Here is a 24,523-nt window from a genome sequence, read left to right as displayed (position 1 = left end):
GTGATATTCTTAAGTGTCTGTGAGTGTTACATGAAAACCCCAGCGTGAATTATTTACATCCTAAACCCAGAAGGGACACTTTGTTTTCACTTAATTTGGTTTATTAGGACTAGGGATGTGGTCAAAATGGGGTTGAGAGGTAATTTACAAAAACAACCTAAATATCTCAATGAGTAATTCCAAAAGCCTGATTAGGGAAGAAGAAGAGTCAACAGTTTCTGAGAAAGATTGGGTTTTCATAAAAAAAAAAAAGTAAACATTATATTTGTATATAAAAGGACAAGAGAGTTCACAGCCTTCATATACTTAACAAAGCCAAGAGAAGTGAGGAAAACAGAAGCTTTGATGGTTCTGTCAGTTGTGTAAAAGATGTCTGCTGATGTTTTTCACTCGCTCCACCATAAAAGATAGCAACAACCTTCATCTCGTGGAGGAGTGACATGTGGGAGTGGGAGTTTGCCCCAAGATTGACAAGAATGAAAACAGGATCAATTAATGACTGTGTGTGGAAATCTAATAAAGAAGTCTAAGAGGCACTTCATCATGTATGAAGCCTGACAAGCCCGACGCACTGCGGAAATGATGAAACGCACGTCTGCCGGTGTCATCACAACATATTTGTCTTGAACACCAACAACAGGCAGATGTGACATGTAATAACAGAAATTATGAATGACCATAACAACTGTCTAAGTTTGATTAATTGAATATGTTCTTTAAAAAAAGGAAAAAAAAAGATTTAAACAGCTGTGTTTTAACGTATATGGAGCGATCACAATGACACCTGTTGAAATATAATCAAAAATAGGCATGCTTAATGCAATAACCATTTGGCACACTGTCATATGTAATAAAGAACAATCAGTGGGCAGACTGTGAATGGAAGATGAATAAGTACTTTTGACTCCGTTATATTTGACACACACACACACACACACACACACACACACACACACACACACACACACACACACACACACACACACACACACACACACACACACACACACACACACACACACACACACACACACACACACACACACACACACACACACACACACACACACACACACACACACACACACACACACACACACACACACACACACACAAATGAAATGCTTGTGTTGTGTACACCCGTCAGAGGGACAGACAGAAGATGGATGTGTGGCATTCCACGGGAGTCGGCCTCAGACAGCGGTTCTTATTTTATCTGCTGGGCTGTAAAAAGAGCATACCCCGACCTTGTTACAAGTCAGTGTGTGAAGAGTACAGTGAAACCTTTACAGGACAACTGCTGTCCCAGAATGACACATCAGCCTATTATTACACTTCCAATACGACAACCTCAAGATAATGATGGCGGGAAGCAGTCAGTGCAAATCTATATATATCATGTCATTGATAAAAACAAAAGCTTTTTGGAGTATTAGTGGTGTACAGAATGCATTGATCTTCAGCCAGAAGACACCTTTAAGTGTGTTAAGCTGACTGAGCAGGGGCTTACCGTCACCGATAGCTCTTAGCCAAGGGAGGGATATTTTTAACTGCTAAACCATTCTGTGTGCAGACCAGATGTTGAGCAAAGGACGCCCTTCTAAACATTTATGACTATCAGCGGATGGGCCCTGGGGGCGCAGCTGCTGTTTAGAGTACAACTGAGGCGAGAAGTCACCTCCGCCCGATGATTACTGCATTTCACAGAAGCCATTTCTTGCTTTGTTTTTACAGCAACGCTCGTGAAGTGAGGCAATCTAACATGCACTTTTATAGGAGGACGGTCACTGTAAAAGTTCTGCTCTAAACAGAGTTCAGCAACCTGACTCCTCCATTGTGCATGTTATTAGTGTGAAGTTGCTTGTTTAATTGCTGCATTTCCGTTCTACTTGTATATATAACTAGCCTGCAATGAAATCACACACAGTCAATTATATCTAGATGAGAAATGACAGGATTGAGGCACAGTCTGACATATCCACAAACTGTCAATAGCCATTACGAGCCATCTGGCTGGGTCACCTCACCCACACAGCAGGCGTCCATCCCTCAGCTTTTGACATGTGCATGTGCATGACCTTGCAGAACAAAAAAAATAACAAGAAACTAGGATGTAATGTTACAGCTAATGATTATTTTCATCATCTATTAATGTCTAGAATATTTATTCTATTTGTAGATTAATAGCTTTGTCTATGTGCTAGAAAAATGCCAATCACTATTTCCCAGAACTTTTGCTTAAAAAATGAAAAGCAATTAATCAATTATCAAAAGAGCTGCCGAGTAAGTCTCTTAACAAACCAACAAATGTCCCTATTGAAATCGGCTCCAATTGAAATATTGTACCTTGGGTTTAATTCTATAGACATCTTTATAACTATGGTACCTATGAGAAAGCTGAGGGATGTGACTGTATATCAAATGTTGGACTTCATGGTTATGCATGTTCCTCGGTACATGAGTCAGCACTTTAAACGTTCTTCTCTCGTTTCAGGGTATCACATGTCTGTTCTATTCTCCATGTGCGTGTTTCACCCGACCTCCAGCCGAAGCTAAAGCCCCACACAGTATCTTGGGGGAAAAGAGCCCTTTTTCATTACAGGTAATTGAGTTGTAGCTGGAACAATACTGTTTGCATTAGGGCCCCCTTAATCATGTTAAGGTGTCTTATTTTATCACTGGGAATTTAGCTCATTCTTTGGCCCATTTTCAGGCTAACCTTCTGCAGAGGTCGTTGCCACGGGAGACGGTGACGGCAGTCGGATGCTCCCATTACCTGCGCACAGATAGATGTGTTGGCACTACAGCCATACATCCGTATGCTCTTTCAGTCCTGCTTTTACCTCCAGCCTTTATCAGAGAGCAGGAGGTGAAGAGGTAAGATAGGATGCAGAGAGGGAAGCTCGGCCTCAGCTCACAGCAGTGTCAGAGGAGCACACGTGATTATGAAGGAAATGTCAATCAAAAGGCAACACGCCGTGCAACAAAGAGCAGCTATCACTGGGCCAGGCTCTCCCATCTTTCGCCAAGTGCTTGTTTCCTTAAGGCCCCCCCTCCTCCACTGGAATTAAGGATCCCTCCACCCTCCACTAGCGCAACAGGCCATCCAGATAAAGGAGCCAAACACACCCCTGGTCCTGCTGTTGATGGACACATAGATACAAGCTGAAGGGATAACCTCTCCATATTCACCCATAGCTCTGCCTTTAATTTGTTCCGCTCCCTCCCTCCCTCCCTGCAGCACCATCCACCTCTCCTTCCAATTTTTTAGCCTCTTCTCTGCCACCGTTCAGTCTCTTTCTGGAATTAGTCTCCGAGCCGAATTAATTCATTCAGTCGGTCTCTCCACCCGCACCTATCTTTCCCCCCACCCATTTCCTCTCCATCTTCCCACCACCACACATTTCAGTGGGAGCTCTATTGTTTGCCAGAGAGAGGGGGGCATGCTGCAACTGGTTCTTATCTTGGGGGTTGTTGGCGGCACATCTGCAGATGCTATCAGCGGCCTCTGTTGCTCTGTTTATGCTCCAGCCCTGGAAAGAGCAGCCTACTGTGAGATTGGTGGAGGATGGGGCCTGATGTGAAAACCGAGCATCTTCCTAAACAGAAATGATGGAGCAAGTGGCAGAGAGGGTAGAATAGAGTGAAGGAGAGCCTTCGGAAGATGTTGTGGACCGGTAAAAGCCTAGACCAGACAAAAGATCTCAGCAGGGTATTATTCAGTTATACACCCTCAAAGCAAATCACCTCCAACTTAAGGAATTCTATTTATAAAAAGGGGCTGACCTGTACTTTATCATCATAGAAGAACAGTGATAAAAGAACACACTATTTTTCACAGAACTGTCTTTTGCATTGATCTATGGGAGCTAAATGCAAATGCGTCAAGCGCTACATAGAAGCACCAAGCAGTAGAATTATTCTTCAGCATAATTTAATACTTCTCTAAAACTGTGTGTGGGTGAGTGTGGGCTTTAAATTATACCCCAATGAAGCTAAAGTAGAGCAAAGATACATTTCCTACACAAGTGTGATTAGAAGTGAGCTGTGTTGCAATAGGAATGGTAAAAAAAAAAACATTTGCACACAGTAACATCATGTAGGCTTATCAATGTGAAGAATCTGAAAGCTGTTATTCGGAAAAAATATATCAGCAATGGGGTTTTGTTGATAATGTTGATAATTAAATATGCTGCAGACACAATGAGGCAGCTCAGGTAGTCAACCATGAAACACAAAGCATCCGCTTGACTCCCGAACCCTATGAATGGAAATGTCTTTCAAAGTGTAGAGGCGGGCAGGACGGCTGGTGACAACAATCCATCATAAGACGGATGGCTTTCTCTGGGAACCACTGGTCTCAAATAGGGACTATGCCTGTATTTGTGTGAGTATGTGTACACATGTATGAGTACGGGACTGGCATGGCAGCTTGGGAGCAGCAGATGTTTTTTTGAAGACACAGATGTAGCGCAGGGTGATGATGTCACTCAACACGGCGAGGGACATTCATCATCGTTTACCTCGTCCAGAGGTGTGACAATGTGGCAAATTAGCACCAGTTAGCAGTCCTCCAGTCCTCCTTGCCCACCATACAAACAAAACATTTCATTTTTGGATTCCAGAAACAAAATAGTGTTTATTTTGTGTGCAAATAATAAAGCTTTCAATTTAGAACATCAATACAACACTGACAGGTTCAAGTTAGACAAATTGAATGTAAAATAGACTTGGATAGTTGAGTGACAGATCGTTAGCATGTGATTAAGTCGGAGGAGCTGAAGCAAATAGAAAGTTTAAATCGCTGTATTGTGTTCTTGCATGCCCGTACATATTCAGCTGTAGCCTAATAGCTGGATAATTACGAGTCCAAGTTTATACGCTTGAGTTTATATCATCAGTGAAAACGGCTGATTGCGTGTGCCTGTCAAGAGCTTTTCTCAGTTTTCCACATTCATGTAAACATCTTTCCGAGATGCTCCAGTGAGCCTCAGTAACAGGCAGAGCAGAGCCACCCATATTTGAGCAAGGGATCCAACATGATGAGAAGACGGGTCTCATTGACATAAAACACGACTGTTTCGAAATTCATTAGCGATGTCTGGTAAAATGCAGATGCCATGTATAATACAGATTAAACAAATGAGCGCCAACACAGACATCAAATTCTGTGTAAACACAACGCACATATTGAATAAGCTGCGAAAGGGAAATATCTGTTTGCATGAGGATCATACAGTGCGCAGCATGTATGCGATCAGTGGCTGACTTTTTGTACACGACCAATAGGTAAAGTTAATATTTGTTGAAAATTAAATGTGCAAATCATGAACTGGATATATATTTTTTTTTTCAAATTAGCGCAAAGATGAACATAGCAGGGGTGTTAAAATGATCATATCAGGAACAGTGAGGCAGACAAAATAACAATGAAGGTAATCAGATCAATCACTCAACCCTAATGGAAAAGGATGCAACAAATCTCTAGAACACCTGGACGCTCTGACAGTGTGGCATTGCCAATTACTCCTGTCCATCTGCAGTGCGTTGCCTTGCCTTCAAACGAAGCAGATGCTATGTTGAATGCCTCTGAATTAGAGCTGCAACGATTAATCGACGAATCGATGATTAATCGATTATTAAAATAACCGCCAACTATTTTGATAATCGATTAATCGTTTTGAGTAATTTTTTAATAAAAAAATTCCAAATTCTCTGATTTCAGCTTCTCAAATGTGAATATTTTCTGGTTTCTTTAATCCTATTATGACAGTAAAATGAAATATCTGTGTGTTTTGGACATAACAATACATTTGAGGATGTCAACATGGGCTTTGGAAAATGTATCAAATGTTCACCATTTTGTGACATTTTACGGACCAAAACACTAATCGATTAATAATCGATTAATCGAGAAAAAAAAAATCGACAGATTAATCGATTATCAAAATAATCGTTAGTTGCAGACCTACTCTGAATAAAATCAACCTGATGAGTCTTAATTGTATATGTGTGAGCATTTGTGTGCCTGAACATTGTGTTGTCCAACATTGAAATTATCCATCCAAAGAACGACTAAGAGAATACTTGGGCCGCACCTTTCTTACCTTTAGGCACAAGGTTCCCTTGCTGCGAGTAATCAAATGACAAATGCTTTGATGGAATAGCTGTATCTGCGCTTGCTTTATGTTCCCTGGCGGTACGGTAACAGGAGTTGAGACCCGAGTGTTGAAACGCAGCACTGAGGTGTGAGGGAGCTGAAAGGTGAGGTAGAGGGAAGATACAACCGCAGTGTTGACAGTGGATAGAACAGCAGACAAGCTGTGGTTGTGCTGTTTTGTCTTTTCTGCTTGTGTGTGTCCCTCACTCTGTGTGCATGCGTGCGTCCATTCGTTCGTTCGTGCGTGCGTGAATAAATTCTAGGGGAAATACTTATCGTAGCCTGTGTACTTGTGTTTATTTGTGTATTTATTGTATGTATTTTTTGTATTGAATGCTGAATTTTTCTGCATTTATTATTATCGACAACTATCTGTAAGCCAAATTACCCCACGGAGACAAAAGCTTTCCCTACTCAATAATACAGCAGGGGGCTGTGCAGGATGCAGTCGGTTTAACAAAAGGCAATTCTATAATACCACACACCAACTCTAACAGCAGGGTACTCAAACACAGCAAGACTTTTATTTTTATTTCATCAATCAAGCCTCATCAGACTCAACTCATTGAGTCAAACGGCTCCCTGAAATCATGCATGTGGCGTGCGTACACTCATACAGACACACACAACCCAGAACTCCACACCCCCACAGCTTGCAACCACCAATGAAAAAGTGTGACTGCGTTGCATGGTGTGGACATGAGACGTCTGAAAGCCCTCCCCACGGCACCAACTGTACACACAGAGTTCAGGACAGCTCAGTCAGAGGAGGATTCACACATGCACACTTTCAGAGCTGCTGTACGTTCCCTGCACAGCTGAATTGGTCGTTGAAATGACTTATTACTTTCTTGCTCTTAATCTTCCTGTTTTCATCACACTCCTTTTTCACACTTTGCAAGTCTTGCCTGCATCACACGTCATGCCCCTACACATTAACACAGTGTGTTGGAACAGGCCAGAACACGTATACGATGCCCCATTCATTCCAAGCTTTTATTTTCATCCCTGTCACTCTGCAGAATGTATAGGAATACTTGGCAAGCACCAGTCATCGATTCTGCAAGCTCAAAACCCCCTTTTCTGCCCTCACATTAGCTCTGAGTGACAGTGAGGAATGGCATGCAGTCTGTTTTTGCCTGAAAGAAACTAAATGAATGCAATTGAAGATTACATTAAGGATTGTCAAGCTAAATGTGTACTTTCCTGGGATAAAACCTCTATGTTGTATGTCACTAAAGAAAGAATACAAGGAGTTCTCTTTCTTAAAATTTGTTTCGATGTCTCACTATGGCCCCCTCACGTATTTGCAGAAGCACCAATAACATTACGCCAGCCCTCATTGGCTGGCAGTCATGACCCCGCGTCAGGACCCCGCACCTTATAAACTCCTGACGGGGCGTCACTCGTCATTCAATCACCTCTTCTCGCTTCCGAAGCAATATATCTCCGTACTGGTTTCTGCTGCCTACTAGCTCAACTGTCCTCTGTCGGAGCGGACATCTTTGTAGCCGGAGGCGCAGACGTCATGACTGCCAGCAAATCAGGGTTGGAGTAATGTTATTGGTGCTTCTGCGAATACGCGAGGGGGCGTATCCCATAGTGAGACATCTCACTCATGTTACTCAGAGAACCGGGGTTAAGAAAGTAACCTAAAGTTCTTCTTCCCATCTTTCCACCAGCATTTTAAAAAGAAAAAGAAAGAGCGTGGGATTAGGTTGAGTGAAGGTGTAGAGAAATGCTTTTCAGGGTGTCCCCTCTCATACCCTTCCACTGCCCTCATAATACCATCAATGTTTATGGAAACATTTCATAAATAATTTTTGTCTCTGAACCATCAGAAACCAAGATGCTCACCAACTGAGCACTTTGCACATTGGTTTCTTCCATACACTCTGTCTGTGCCCAAGGCAAGACGTTTGTTCAGTGCAGAATAAGCAAAGAAACACTTGCACCATATTTCTGCCTCCTCAGCACAAGCTAAGCAGAGTAAAATATACATTTCAAAACATATTTTATTTACATCTAAAGTAGCCAAATCAAATACATTTTCCATCACCCTGGAATCACACATTTTCCTCACAAGATAGTCAGACCATCTTTCAAAGGATATCCATTAAATAAAATATGATATGCTTGTCATCATCCAGTGACGATGCTTCAGTATTATTCAGCCAATAATAGGAGGATTTAAGGCCATCATAATGTGATTGATTTTTGCTAAGACTATTCTTTGTAAAACAGGTTCCAAGACCATTGGTCCTGAATATCAAAATGTAAGCCAGACTAGCCAGAACATATAAAAATAAAAAAACATTCAGTCTCACTCTTTCTGCCCACCTTGTGTGTCCGATGAATACAGAGGCGTGTTTGAAAATATTTTGCAGAGGCATGGAGAGCCATCAAAAAATCACTGAAAGTCAAACCTCTTTCAGGGTTCAAACGATATATGAAACCAAATTTAGCTTTGAAAGATGGAGAGGTTTTAATATGAAAACCCAAAACTGCATCATGCAAGCTCAGTCGGAAGAGTGTTGGGAGATGAAAGGGTGATGCGGATGAGCACACTGGTCGGTAACTTCGAGGGTATCTCTGTCTGTATGACCGCAAGGAAGGAGACGTGGATGGTGAATGTCAATGAGGGAGGGAAGGGTAACAAAATGCTTGCAAATGCTGTCTCGCCTATTTTTTTTTATGCAGATCCTCAGGGTAGGGACAAGTAAGACACCGTGGCCATGTGCTGTCGTTTTTCCATGGTATACTTGCAAGGAATATTTAACTTTTTCACTGAATCTACATACCTGACCTGAGGTAGTTGCTGCTTTCAGAGGCATGTAACGAGAATCCAATGAAATTAAATATTTTCAAACGTTTGTTGTAACGTTAGTGCACTGCTTCTCACATTGTTGTAGAGATTTGGAACAAATGGTAGCAAGTTATCCACCATGAAAATGAGAGCATTTAAGGGAAATCTCTGAAGTTGTGGATGCCTTGAGCAGTGAAGACTCATCACTGATGTGCTTTCACCTCACACAAAGCCTTCTGGGAGATGCACAATGTACAGTTGTGATTAGAAGTTCAGGTGGTGGGGGAGTTGAGGTGCTGCTCCAAGTCACAGAGTATAGAGAGTTGGGGAAGTCATTATGCACAAAGACTTTATCTTCATCTGCTGAAACCAGCAGTCAATTATCACTCTCAGTAGAACACAGTAAATGCACCAGCCAAACCATTGAGGAAGAAATGGGCGGAAAATGCTCTGAGTTCAATTGGAGAGTATGCTTTAATTTGACATTTTAAATGCTGCTTCATTATAGTGAAGAAAATGTCCCCAGGTATATGCAGTGTTTTTGCAAACACTCTGAGCAGTAGCACATAATCTTGCAAAGACACAGTTACAAAAAAAAAAGTAAATGATAACAAAGACAAAGAAATAATTTACTGGGGAATTATTCTATTTCCTGTCTGTATTCACAGAACGGGTATATTAATAATGTCCTGGTACACACCTGACTCCACTGCTCTCTAATACTACATTTCACATGGAGAAACAACCTGGGAAAAACAAAGTGTTTGCAGTCGATATGAACTGGTCATGTGTAATCTGACCTGGGGCTGCAGTCGTTCTCACAACCTAACCTCTACGTGGGTCTCACACTGATTGAGTTTAGGGATAGGGGGTGAACAGGGTTGGAAATTTTTGGCCATCTTTGCCGTAAATCCAACTATTCACAAAAGTAAATATTTGCACATTTGATTGTACAGCAAAAAAACTGTAGACCTCCACTTAAACAGATTCTTTTTGTAGATCAAATCATGATGTAGCACACCTTAAAATGTTATATATTGGTTGTCAAATATGGACTGTAACCCTGTTTAATTTCTTCTTTCACTATAAAATAAGCAATATTTTACCTGCAACTATGGCAAAAACCTCAAAAATAGCTTGGGTTGAAACTGGTAACTTGCGTACAACAAACTTGCATCCATTCTTAAAGTTTTTACTTTCCAGAATCATACCTCGACAATTAAACCCATTGGTGTTCATTCCCACGCACATGCAGAAACACACACGCCAGGCAATAAGGATTCTGGAGAGCAGAGATAGCGCCGTGTCCATCGGCTTCTCCACCTAGTACCCAGTGGACCTAATCAGTCAGTGAATGCACATAAAATGGAGTCTGTCATCTCGCTCCAGCCCAACAGACTCCCTGCCCACACTTTTCTCCTGTCGACATCCTCCTAAGAGAAAAAAAAAGAAAATGGATCTTTCTCCCTGCAGCTTCATCCTCAACCAACGTGTCCAACATCTTATTTTTCTCGGTTGTTTCTTTTGCAAGTCCACTTTCTCTTGTCTTATTTTTACAGCCTCATCTCTGTACACAGATAAAATAGCTCAACTAAGTTGTTGTTTATTTATAAACAGCATTGTTTAGTTATTTTTTCTTTTTCATTAATTGTGCTCCAAAGGTAGCTGAACATGTTCCATTGTTCAGCTCAACAGATGATGAATGCACCGGAGCAGAAGTGTAGCTTTGCAGCATTCTCTCTCCTCTCTTCTTCCTCTCTCTCTCTCTCCTCTGTACCTCTCTCTCTGTCGCTTCCATCCCTCCTCACATGTGCCAGAGACAGATGGAACTCGGGGTAATGGAACACCACTGCGACCCTGACCCTGCTTCCGGGTTGGAGCCATTCGTCATGGCAACGACAACCACCACTCAGCAGCAAAGCAGTACATAATTGGTCATAAGGGGAAAGCACCTACACCTGGAAATGTGCACAGCAACACAGGCTATTGGGCTGGGTTATAAAGGCAATGACTGCACAAAGTCACATAATGTATCTCCAAAAAACGCTGCTTAACTCTGAAGACTAGCAGAATCTATTCAGGCGTGTTTGGGGTAAAAATGATAAATGAAAGGTTTCTTTTCCCCCATGGCAAATATAATTATTGTATAACTGGCTAACACAAATGTGCATAACAACAATCATTTGGTAGCAAGTGGTCCTGACAGGGCAGTTAAACCTCCATTCAGTCATCTCATGCTTTAGATTGTGTGTGTTATTTCCACAACTGATTTGTTCTTTGTTGTCAAACACACACACTCAAAAACCAAAAGGTCACACTTTTTAAGACAAAAACAACGAGAAGGTTGACATGTATTGTTCTGGGGGTTCCTTTTAGAATAAGGTGGGAATTTTTTGTTGTTGTTTAGATTTATTACAAATTGTTTGCCATTTTGGCGCTTTATAAATTGGGTGCAGCCACTGTGGAACTGCAAAATGGGCGTCCGTGTGGGAGAATGCCAGTGGGTAACGGTGGAGCGGCAGAGAGGTGGAGAGCTGAAAGGATAATAAAGAGGAAATGGAGGGCTGAGACATAGTAAAGAAGGTAAAAAAAATAAAAAGCACAGGAGGTTGATTAAGTGAGAGAAAGGATAAATGGAGCAATACAAAGGACGTAGTGTGAAAGAAAATACACTGAATACATAGGATGGATGCATGCAGCTCAGGGAGAGGTTAGATCTCCTCTGATTGGGCTTCATCTCTGTGTGGAGGTGGAACCAGATCGTCCTTTGTGATAAAAGTTTATTGTTTGTCCTTATCTGTGTGAATTTAGTACAAGACACATGGTGACATGGACTAAGTGCACAAAAGAAAACTGGTTATTGGCTGACATCAGATTAAAGGCAGTTCTAATGCGCTCCAATGACCTGCTTACTTCAAACGCAGGATTCAAATGCAGCTGGTCAAAAATAAAGACTGGAAAAAAAAACATTGTGGCTAAATATTATGCTGTAGCTTAATGCGAGTTATATTTAGTTTTATTTACGTGATTTAATTATTGAAGATGCAAAGGATGACCTACAACTAATTTGATTTATTTTTTATTTTATTTTTTTTATTTTTTTTAAATGGTATGATTTATCTTGCTGCAGCTTTCCTGTCGCCCATTTACACAACCAGATAGGGTCGAACATGTTTCTTGTTAAAATGGTGTGTAATAAATCAGGTTATTATAGAAAGCTGACGGCAACATCTAGATACAGCCCGAGAGATGAAGTGTGTCAGTGCATAAGACGATATATATAAATAGGGTGAGTGAGTAGGGAAATATGAATAGGGGTTGTGAAACGATGGGGGCCAGATGATAAGACATTAAAACATATTTTAATTCAACACAATGCAATTCAACAGGTAGTATCTATCGCAAAGATGACTTTATTGATAACTGTTTAAAAGTAATTGCGGTTGAATGTGTAAGTCATGCTAAAAAGGAGCCGTACATAGAGAACTATTTACAGAATGTCTTGCTTTTCTAATCATAACAACCTCAGTGTCTCAATCTGGACCACTATACTATTTTTTCCCCTGCATGTCTTTATCCATTTCACGTTGTAAAAACCTTAGCTGGCATTTGATTACTCGCACAAAAGATGCCGACTTAAAAACTCTACGATTATGTTCTACAATGTGTCTCTCAAAATACAACAAAGTCTATCCAACAAAGCCTATCCGTGCAATAGTGATGCAATCCTGTTTTTTTCCACATAAGATGTCATGTCCTTGGGTGGTTGGCCCCCTCTAGTAAAAACAGATTAAAGTACATCAAAAAAGGATTAAAGAATCTTCCGACACCCCAAAATCCTTCAAAGGGCGAACAACTCTATCAGAGGATGAGCATATGACACATGACGAGTGTTGGTGTTTGGTTTATAAATTCTACTACTGTGGGGAGGAAGAAAATAGATTTCAGCTAAACATGATATCAAAGCACAGTGGCTTTGGTTATCTGTATATACCACCGTATGGGGTACTGTGGTCTATGCATAAATAAGGGGGGAAAAAGCAGATGGGGCAGAGAAAGACAAACTAAAACAAAATTGCGATATCAATTTGACAATAGAACTGTCTCATCTACATATGGAGAGGTCAGAGAGGAAACAAAACAAAACGACTGGAAGATAGTGGGAGAGAGAGAAAAAAGAGAGGAAATGAATTCTCCATTTTCCCATTTGGGGGTTTCCCTGTTAAGCAGTGGCGAGGTGGGGCTCACCCCAAGCAATTCTTAAGGAGCACTGAGTTCAAAGCGTGCCGGTGGGAGTAGAGAGTAGGGAGGGCTGTGTGCGAGAACAAAACAGCAGACAGTTAAGATGGGATTTCTCATTACTCGCTCTGTGCCCTGGCTATCTATGCCATATACCACTGGCTTGCTCTCTGCCCTATCATTTTTCTTCCCCTCCTTTTCTCTCACACAGACTCAAACTGAATACATAAGACTGGGCCACAGTTCCCCCCTTTCTTTCTTCTTGGTCTGCTTGTGTTTCCACAGTATCAGACTGTGCACACACAGGCTAAGACACACAGCAGCAGGCTGGCATGACAAAGCAACGGCGAAGAGGAAGCTCTTGAACACATGAACCATTTATAAATAATGGTTTACAGTATGTATAGTGTTTAAATAAATGATCACAGCCTGGGCATACACATTGTATGTCAATCTCATTAGACTGCACAGTGAAGGGAAGTCAGTTATTATAAAAAATGTGTGCGGTACTCTTTGAAGTAATACCATGTGCTAATGATTGTGTTTTCATAATCGATTATTCTACCACTGATTTATCAATTATTTATTTTTTGCAAATAATTTATTGGATATGTAGTCTATCTTAAAATGAGCACAAATGTGACCACAGAGAAATCTGCAACTTAGCACTATATGTGGCATTAGTCTATTGTGTCTCTATTCTCTACCTAAGGGAGCATCTGTCCATATAAAAATAAGCATACACATAATATAAGTTGAAACAAAAATTGAAAAAGGTTAAGTTAGTTAAATAATAGATATGTCATACTCATACATATCTTAGTTACTATGGGTAAAATGACTAGGAAATGTAGCATGATCATACAATCCGGAGTTTGTGTTTACATGTAACCTGTCCTACTCACTGAATCTTATAACGATAACAGCATTTTATTTTGCTGGTGTAAGCAATGTGAAAAAGGAGCCTGCAGAGAGCAGGAGCCTGCTCAAAGACGTGAAGGTACTAGTGTTGATGGCAACGGTGGTGATGTGTGAAAGTGGATGTGTTTCCTTGAAAAGAACGAGCCGCACGTCTCCTAGCAATCAATCCCAGATATTACCCCGGTATTTGTCGGATATGCTCCCTGCCACGCTAGCCACCCGTGACTTATTCCGTCATTACAACTGAGAGGTCACGCCCACTCCCGACCCCAGCCTGCAGTCTTTCCCGGGTCTGATGGCCGCCTAATGGCCTGCTCTCTCTACACCGCAATTAACTTTTTTATTGGCCACCTGCCAGCCAGCTGCAGATACATCAGTGGTTTTGCATTTGTATGTGCGAAAGTAGAAACATAAATGCGATAGGTTAACGTGTTCAACACTTGTGAGTGCATGCGTCCGCACAATGGTTTCACGTTTATTAATGTCTATGTGAAAAGTGTATCAGTGGTTTGTGTGTGTATCTGTGCCTATAATAGCTGACATATTTCACCTGCTGCCTTCTTCAAATAGAAATTGATTGAAGCTAACATCCCATCATGGGTGACCCAGGCAGTTCCCACAGGCTGTGAGGCTGTGTGAAGGCAGAATTCATCTTGGCACAGGAACTAAACAAGTCCCAACTGCATTATACGTCGATACAGGTTTAGTGACAAGTGTTAATGAAGCGCCTGGATGGATCGTCTCTTGTCCAGCTATGATTTGAAAGAGTGAAAAGATGCACATGCGAGCGTACCAGCATTTACTCATTTCACGCGTACACTCAACTGATAATCAAAAATACACCCACATACATTCTTGTTCTGTGGTTCTACTTCCTTAAGTGTAGACTTACAATGAATATGTCAGGAAAGTTGCCATGGGGACTAATATCACCACTGTAACATCAACATTAAGATAATTTGTGTTAAGGCTAAAAAAGGCTAAAGCATGTGTTAACACAAAGAATATCCAACTCCAGGTCCTTGAATTAAATTGTAAGCATCGACAGAAGCGTTTTGACAGAAACGACAGACATTTTTCATCCCTAAAATCTTACCAGACTTATCAAAGCTGGACCGCTGGTGTCAAAGATGTTAAAGTTAAATACTACGACCTTTATTTTTGCCATTTGCTGTATTTATTTTAAGCACTGAAGCACTGTGACGGTATCATATTTTTTTCCATTTTGACAACACAAGTAGTGTCTGAGAGATCACGTTGCACATGCATTCAGACAACTGAACTCTTTGAGTGAGGATGGAAATATCGTCTCACTCTCTTCAACGGTAAGACGCTGCCTCATTAACTTGTTATTCAAAAGCCTACGAAAAAGGAACATAATCGCCGTCAGAGTTACTTCACATGGGCACTCAGTATCGGAGCAGCTTACACTGTATCTATCCTATTGTCAACAAGGGGGCCCCTTCTTGAGAGTCTTAAAATCTGGCAGAGTGCTGCTGAGCAGAAAGCACACAGTAAACGCATTCTGTGGCTGCAAATAGAATTTTCGGGTCACGACTTGACTCAAAAACACCTAATAATCCAACGTCACTTGCTGCCTCCCAAAACTGAACAAGGTCACATTGTAGGGACAAGTAATGGAAGCAGAAAAACCCAGAACCTTTTACAAGAATTTATCCAGTTAAGGCAATGCATCCAGGCTTCAGCAGGGGTGATGACATTTATAGAAGAGAAAGTAAAAATGGCTGAGCAATTCAAGGGCAAAAAATCAACCAACAAAAGGGAAGAAGCATCTGAAGAATCCATCATAGTTACAGATGTTATGTGGCTTTGCAGTGTGGCGGATCAAACATTTCAAAGAGATGGTTATAGAAATCAGTCTTTTATATTGCATGACATGCACTGATTCTTTACAATCAACCCTTCACTTTAATAATGAGAGGATGTAACAAAGATTGATAGAGACGTGTATAGTTGTCTTTTAAATGGTATCACCGAGTCTTATCCGTTTGCTATTTGTGCTGTACAATGTGCTTTTTACACACCACTTTTATTTGACATTTAATATTATGATCTTCTTTTACCCACATTCAGAGTTGTATTCAGTTATTGTGGTACATTAAAGCCGAGCTTCATGAGGCCTCAAGCCCTTAGACAATCTGTATTTCCCCCCCTTATCAATGAGCCACGTACAGTGACACAGTAATTGAGAGGGGTCTCAAAACACTTGTATAGTGCGGGTATGTAAAGCTTTTGCTGGTGAAAACGCAGAATTTGCAAATCACTTTTATGGAAAAAACCAGGGCAGCCCTTACCTGCTACGGAGAAACGAGCCGTGCGGCTGGAAATGGAGCCCAGGTTGTCGATGGTTGCGACGCACTGATAGGTTCCCTCGTCGGGCTTATTGTGCTTGGAGTGGACCACGTGGGCGAAGGACAGCGAGCCGTTGGGCAGTATGTTCCGCCTCTCGTCTGACACCAGGCTCATAAAGGTGCCGTCTTTCTTCCACTCGATGCGCGCCGTCAGTGCCGCGTCGCTGTGGGCCGAACAGTTGAGCAGCGCCGAGTTGCCCCGCACGGCCATTGTGTCCTGGGGCTCCACTGTGAACCAGAAGGGGCTGAAGGGCTGCGCTGTTGAACCTGGAGGGGCAAAACAATGGACACTTAGAGCATTATCACTTAAGCCTGAACAGCAACAGGCAACAAGTATAATAAATAAATAAAAAAGTAGTTTGAGTTATTTAACAGATGTGTTCAATGGTCACTGCAGCTTAAGCCTATATTGAAATGACTGATTTCATTGTAATGCCAGCGTGTGTACATTTGATGCCTGCAGAAGATCTGGAAAGCTTCTTCGCGACCTGTTTTGATGTGTTTTGTAACTGCTGTAACAGATGAGTACAAATGACTTTCAAACATGTTCACATATATATTTTTTTATATATTCAAGAGAGCGGTAAAATGCTGATCACAGTGGAACGCATGGAACTACTACTGTGGCTGCTTTTTGAGATCACCCTAATGTCAAGTGACAGCAAAACATCAAAAAGGCACATTTATAACTCACTTCCACAAAATGTGCCGGTGGCTTAAATGAAAGGACAGTAAAGAGCTCCAAACATTCAATGAAATGTTTACGACGCAAAACATCTTTTTGTTCATTCTATCTTTTCAGCCACTCTGCCACAGTCTCCCAGAGGCTCCGAGAGGCTTTTCATTATGAAACCACAAGCCCCGCTGGAATCGGACGAGAGCAACTGACAAATTTAACCCAGTCTAGTCTCTCTGGCAAGTTAATACCACGTCTTGCTTTATTCTAAGTAGAGAGTGCAGCGAAGGAGTAAACACTTTGGAGAAAGGCTGCCATTTCCTTTCCAGGAGCATAAATGGTAACATCGCATTGACATGGATAGTGCCAAAGTCAGAGATGCTTTTGCATTTTGTCCTCATCCATAATTCAAGTGCTCCCACCCTAAGAGTCACACCACAGTGTTATTGTTTGGATAAATATCACCAATCATCATCTGTGCGGGGATGGAGGAGAGCAAGAAAAATAATTAAGAGGGTATGAAGGTATTTTTAATAATTCAGCGAATGGAGTGAAATAAGTGGCTGAATGTTAAAAGCAGTTTAAAATATGCTTGCTCTTTTCCAAGGAGATGGCAAGTCTCAAGGGGAGGGGTGGGGGGGGAAGAAGAGAGAGAGATGGAACGAGAGGTAGACAGAAAGGGAGAGAGAAAGAGAGATGCTATATCAATGGTTCAGCTATTTAACTACTAGGAGGTGATTCCCCAAACTCACGGTGCCAAGTCCCTAGAGTGAAATCCAAAGAGAGAAGCAATGTATTGCGTGGTCCATTACGGTGGCAATATCAGTGTATTTGGTTCTATTGAAAGCACATTCAATCGGAGCATAATGCTGCAGAAAATAAATGAATGGAATGGATATGTTCCCCTTTCACTTTAGGGAATATAGGTAAGACACTATAACAGTCCAGCTATGCTGTGCAATCGGCTTCGCACTAATTCACTGAGACTGAAACAGAGAAAGGGGGAAAAGTGGCCTCATTATGGCTCAATGGACAGTATTGGAACTTGGCCACCCTGACTGAAGCATCAAGGCCAGCTTGATTAGCATGGTACCATTACCAAATAAACTATTTAGGTATACCTCTGTTGTTGGCTGCTGTCTTACTTATATCCTTGTATGGCTGCTACATCGACATTTTTACATAAGGTAAGTGGCAAGTTTCAATTCAGATTAAGCAGTGTGAAGCTAAAAACTGGAACCAAAGAAGGCAACATCTCAGGACACCAAAGATCTACTGATGCAAAGACACACCATGTGCCCAAAAAGCCAATATTTTGTAGTTATTTAAATCCCATAATAATATGTAAGTATTCAAAAAAACCTCTGCTAAACCAGCACAGCACATTAGAGCGACCCAGTGTAGATATTGGGCAGAATGTGACAAAACCGGCAAATGTAGTTTACCAATGGTGTACATGACAGATGTAGAGAGACCAGAGTGGAAAAGCAGTGGGGGGAATGTGTCACTCCTGCAGACCTGAGGCACCATGGCATGCTAAATCATCTCTGCTTTGCGCTACTGGAACAGTGGGTGTGTGGGTTTGGCAGAGCTTCCAGGCCCAAGGCTGGCTCTCCTCCAGGCAAAACACCATCTTCAGCCACTGTCTATCTGAGAAGGAAACTGACTGGGCTTCAAAGTCCTGCAGCATCCTATCAGAGCCAAAGCAGCCGCCTTTAGCAGCCTTTTATCCCTATCTTAGGAGCAGTATGGAGAGGGCTTAGCTTCAGCTCTATGGCCGAAACAAAATGGTGAACCATCTGCTTTCAGTTGCAGACACAACATCCACAGTCAGCAGAGCAGGGCACGAGAAAGAGGAACAGATAGGACTGGAGAAACATATGAGCCGGAGGGTATGAGGGATATGAACTGTTTTACAATATCTCCACCTTCAACTGGAGGTGACAAAACACACAGGCCAACAGACAAGCAAGGAAAACAATGTCACTGGTCGTGGTGGCCAAAGTCCAAAATCCAATAACATAGGGAAGGTGGGACAGAATTTACTTGCAGACTAAAACAAATATTTTGACCCTAGCTGCCAAGCCAATTTTGTTCCAAATTGTTGACCAAATGTTTTTGTATCCCCATTATTTTTGGCATGAGGACAAACTAGAAAATATCACAAGAAAAGCTTTAACTGAACAAAAGTTTGCTTCTACTTTTAGGACAAAGACAAGGTAAAGTCTACTTTTGGCAACTAACAAGGTTGTGAGTCGCAGGCCTGGAAAACAAATACTAATGAACACCTACAGAACAAACCGCAATCTCTTCTTGATGTATTCTGAAGCGTTCAACAGAAAAATCAAAAGAGCGTATTTTCCTGTACCTCATTAAAGAACAGGGGAGATATCTAACCAAACACACCTGAAACAGAGCAAAATTAAAATAAGTACATTTACAATAACCCCCCTGGTGTTGTTGTATAGAAACCAGTTTTGTCTTGTAAGGTGGTAATTAATTATATGCATGGGTCCATACTGTTGTATTTTTTATACAGTAACCCAAAGTACACCAGAGTTGAATTAACTTCCCCTTAAATGTTTCCTGAAGTAGCAACAGAGAACAGACCCATCTTTATGCCAGCATGTATTAGCAGTGAAACACTGGAGGCTTTTAACAACATAGCTGCAGAGTTAAAGAAGGAAGAGGGTGTCAGAAACCACATTACAGCGTGGAAAGTCTAATCTATTCGGGCCCAGCATTGAAAAACAGGAGCCGCCACACTGGGCAGAAGGCGAGTATTGCGGAGAGGAGAGCAAGGGGCTAGAAAATGAGGTTGTCTGCTTGATCAGTATGGGCTGTTACCTCTGTCCAAAATTCACTTTGCTCAGCAGTCATAAAAGGTTTGGGAGCACAGCTTAAGGTGGTGCCCCTGACATGCTGCTTTGCTCTCCTCCCTTCAGTTCCTCCCTCGCTCCCAGTTGATAGAGTGGAGTTAGTGTTGTATTTCCCATTCTGAGCCAGCATTGAACGCATCATTTTAACAAGATGCGGAGCTTTCCAGTGAAGGTGATGGGTGTATGAACTTAGCTGGTGTTCAAAAATCATTGGCCACACACACATTTTATGAATAACTCAAGTTTAAGGGTTCCCAACAACAACACTGTCCTTCTATCCTAAATAACTTTAAAAAAAAGTTTCACTCGTGCAACATTGTCTTCCATGACAACGATAGATGTCTTTTTCCCTACGAGTACGGTTTACAATTCCTGCAATGGAGATTACAGAGTCAGTCTCTCCATGTTAAGGCCAGGACACACCGGCCCGATAATAGCCGTCGTAGAGTCGGGAGGGGGCGGGGACACGAATCTGTTTGGTGTGTGCCATGAAATCGGTCGTCGTAGATGTCGTCGGGCTTCTTTTGAGCCGATTGGCGGGCAGTCTTTCAGTTGGAGCAATTTGATTTGTGGAGGGCTAGCGAATCAGTGAAGCCCGGAAGTGAGGCGGGTAGCACAAACAGCTAATAACAGTTAGCCATCGTTTTAATGTGTTTGTTTGTTTCGTTCAGCGAGTACTCACATGCATCAACCCTTGTTGACTGCTCGACACCATGCTCGACACTCTGCTAAAAATGGTGCTCATTATGGTCCATAAATATAAATACGTATTTCTATCTATGTTTATGGTCTAGAGAGCCGTCCCATCATTTCCGGCTTCCGTATTTTTTCGGGCCACAATACAGATTAGCGCCGCCTGCTGTTATGGAGACATTACGTCCCGCGCAAGCGCAGAGCGTACGGGAAGTCAGCAGTCGGTTTGGTGTGTTCTTTGCACTTTTTCGGCCGCGACGGGAAGACTGGAGCTCCCTGAATCGGCAGTCTCCATTTTCGGGTAGTCGGACTGGTGTGTCCTGGCCATTAAAGGCAGTACAGAGGAGTGTGGGTGTGGGTCGGCTCTCCACACAAAGACCCCCTGTTCTCTTCTGTTCTAGCCTTGGCTCAGCAGGAAGCCTCTTCCCTCATTGACCCACCGTCTGAGAGCAGCCATATTGACTGCCCTCCTTATTGAGCCGCTCTTGAGAAAGAGCAGACCACTCTCAAAACCAGTCGCATTTTTCTTCAACAACAGAGGCCCCTTCTGTGGCTTGGACTTGGGGACAAGCAAAGGAAATCCTGAGTATCCTGAAAAGGTTAACACGTTTGGCATTTAAAAGCCACTGCAAAATGTTAATGACACTTTTAAAAGGCTAAAGACGAGTAGTATTAGTTTTTATTATCATGTAGGACTACCATTTCAAACCATTTGTTCTACATACCTGTTGTAAGATTTGCCACTGAGCTGTGTGAGACCGTTACGAGAAGACAAGCAAGAAAGTCCAAAATCATTAACGGTACGTTCAAGCATGAATGGAAATCTTTGGCCGTAAAAGATAGAGGCGGGGAGATGGCACTTTGTAATGAACCAGAGCACTTCATTCACCGAGCCGCTGCATCCCTGTTATTTCCGCCCCTCCGCCGTCTGTCCTTCCGGAGTCGCTTCAAAAGACACTAATAGAAATGGTGGTCCCTGTTTCCCTCCCACACTTTCTCCCTCTTCTCTTTTATCCTCTTAATTCGTTTCTGTGTCTCTTTGTCTGCCGAATCCTTTAACTTACTTTCCCTCCAAACTCCCCTCTGAAGCCCCATCTGTCAGCTTCAAACACCTGAGGGAAATAACAATGATGTGGAGACCACGTGTGATTGTGAAGAGACTGGGTGTCTGTAACAGAGCAGGAGAAGGTGTTGCTGATACCTTGATACTTGAGGTTTGTATCTATTGCGGTTAAAAAGGAAAATGTTTCTAATCATAGGACAGAGTGCAGAGAGGTCTCCTCAAGGATTCTGTGTGTTGCTTACTTCATTTCAGTTTGATAAAATTAACATTGTGGCACTTGACTTGAAATGAATCCCAGAAGTAAAGATTTTGAGTGGAGACACATAATTAATTAGCAGGTAATAGAAAGGTGAAGGGGACACTTTCATTAAGACTTAGTGTATTCAATGCCATGAAAGACAAGGGTTAGGAGGAAAAATGGACTTGGTGTTCACACATCTGAGACCAGACAAAAGCTTTGGCAGGAAGGATACACCTTCAAAAAGGTAAAAGCTCCCACAGACAACTGAAGTAAATCAGAGGTTGTCAGAAAAATGCTTGGACTTTTTAATGATTTGTAAAGGGAACTTTGTCAGAGATAGTGTGTGACCACTGGAGTCTTACTTTAAGAGTTGACGACAGGAACAATGCCTGAGAGCTCTGATCTGGGATGCAATAACCCACAGATTATGGTATCCACAGCATTCCCCGCAGCAGTTGATGAAATGAGAGGTTCAGGCCAAAGCCATAAAGGGACGAACAAAATGATTGGGGGCGCCTATCGCCACTGGCTGTTCTGCTCTGGCTCAAACTCAACTGGCAGATTAAAAGAGGAAAGGATCCAATTTTTTTTTCGGCTTACAGTTCTCCGTCATCCTGTATGCTCGCTGCTATTGTAAAACTCTGGTGGCCCCGGAGAAAACCTGACAGGGTTACAGGCCGAGCTGAGTCGCTTGAAACGACATCAGCTTTAGTTTCCCTGAATACTGCCAGAAAATTGTCATTCTTATACAAATGTCAGTCCCTCTTTAATCAGTTGAAGACATAGATCCTACTCAAATGATTAGAGGGGTTAATAGGATTAGCAAATGCTTTGAGTGCAAGAGTCCAGCAACATATCAAATGTAGACATCTGTGTCCAATGAGTCCAATTGCAAATTGCAGGGATTATTATCATATTCTATGTAATGACATAACACACTTACTAATATGTTTATGTACAATAGTGCAACAGTTATATATGCACAACAAACCCATTTTTCCCCTAATAACCACGCAACCCGTTTCCTGTTTTGCAAAGAGAAGCTTGAGCACAATCCAAGACAACTAGGGAGACAGGACTCTTACCCTTAACAGGCTTCCACTTAAAACTAGTTCCAAAACTTAAAGTATGAACAATTAATCAGTTAGTATGAGCTAAAAAAAATATGTTCTACAAGTTCAAGTTCGTGACTCTTGAGACAAAATAAGCAAACTTAAGGCAACACTTTCCATTCTCAAAATGTTTAATGAGCATTTTTCTTGGAAAAATGCTTTTTATGGAGAACTTGATGAATACGAAAATACAATTGCTTAAATTATTGTTAAAACATTGTAAGTGAAGCATTGGGCTAAATAAGTCTAAAGGCAAAACGATACTGAGCTTCTGAAGAACTCTCAATGCCCAACAAAACTTTGTCGTAACACATTTTTGTGCATTTAAATAAAAGGTAAAATGGTATGATTGGAGATGCAAATAGATGCATTTGTTTGTTTTCTGTGGAATTGTACCTCTTTTCTTAGTTAAGAGCATGCTAAGGGCCCACTCACACTAGGGCCGTTTGCCTGTTCCGTGCTGCAGGAAGATTCAGCACGATTCCAGTTAGGGTTAGAGGGTTAGGGTAACCCTAACCCTCTAACCCTAACCCTAACCCCTAAACCCTAACCCTAACCCTATCTAACCCTAACCCTCTAACCCTAACCCTAACGGCCCGTCATCAGACCATACGTACCGGAGTAAGTCAGAACTTTTTGTATGGGCAGAGATAGTTTTTTTAAGTGTCTTCATAAAGTTTCTTGTCAAACCTTAGTGTAGTCTACTGTTTCCTTATCACCGGGCCGCGGAGTCCCGTTGTGTGTTGTTTTGTGTTCGTCTCCACCGCCATGCGTAAAGACAGTATTATGACAGCTGGCGGGAGAAAATGAAAAAAATCATCTGACGAACGCGAGTAAACACGAAAACCTTTTTGCTTTGCTTTCTGCGCTCACCTATTTAGCTCTCTCCCTCTTTTATTAGCCCACACCTAGGCCTACACACACGTTAATTCTCACACATTTTATGTAGCTACAGTCCAAGTGGTGGGCAATTCTGGTGCCGACTAGTAAGGCAGCGGACGTTAACGGACAATGCATCCTTAATAAATTCACGTCAGGAACGCCGCCTGTGCGCTTCCTTGTGCGCGTGTCATCTCATTAGCATCTGTACTTTGGCCACGGCACACCTCTCCCAGGTGTGCCGTGGCCAAAGGGCTGTTCCGTGCTGGAATACGGATGGCGTGGTCACACTAGCCAAACGCTCTAGACTTTAGTATGCAAATGAGCTCGAGTGGCCCCTAAGTAGAAGGCAGTCAAAGCTCCTCTGAAAGTAAGAAATGGCTCTCAGACGCTGAGTGAATACGTGCTTTTGCATTCATTAGCGTGGCATTAATTTTTCATCAATGTTTACACCAATTATGTTGGAAACTATGTTTCTGAAA

The 24,523-nt window shown here is 42.0% G+C and overlaps 1 protein-coding gene across 7 annotated transcripts in view; it reads right to left on the bottom strand.

Moving 5' to 3' along the window:
* The window catches only part of neo1a (neogenin 1a), a 151,890-nt gene that overhangs the window by 73,000 nt on the left and 54,367 nt on the right, over positions 1 to 24,523 (bottom strand). For all 7 annotated transcript variants that reach the window (XM_080027802.1, XM_080027804.1, XM_080027808.1 and 4 more), the window contains exon 2: positions 16,442 to 16,765. In XM_080027802.1, coding sequence (XP_079883928.1) covers positions 16,442 to 16,765 — 324 coding nt within the window. The remainder of the gene's footprint in view (positions 1 to 16,441; positions 16,766 to 24,523) is intronic.

Source organism: Ammodytes marinus (genome assembly GCF_949987685.1).
Source record: "Ammodytes marinus genome assembly, chromosome: 1".
NCBI classification, from domain to species: Eukaryota; Metazoa; Chordata; class Actinopteri; order Uranoscopiformes; family Ammodytidae; genus Ammodytes; species Ammodytes marinus.
Note: the sequence above shows the minus strand (reverse complement) of the source record. Positions and strands in the feature narration are given on the sequence as shown.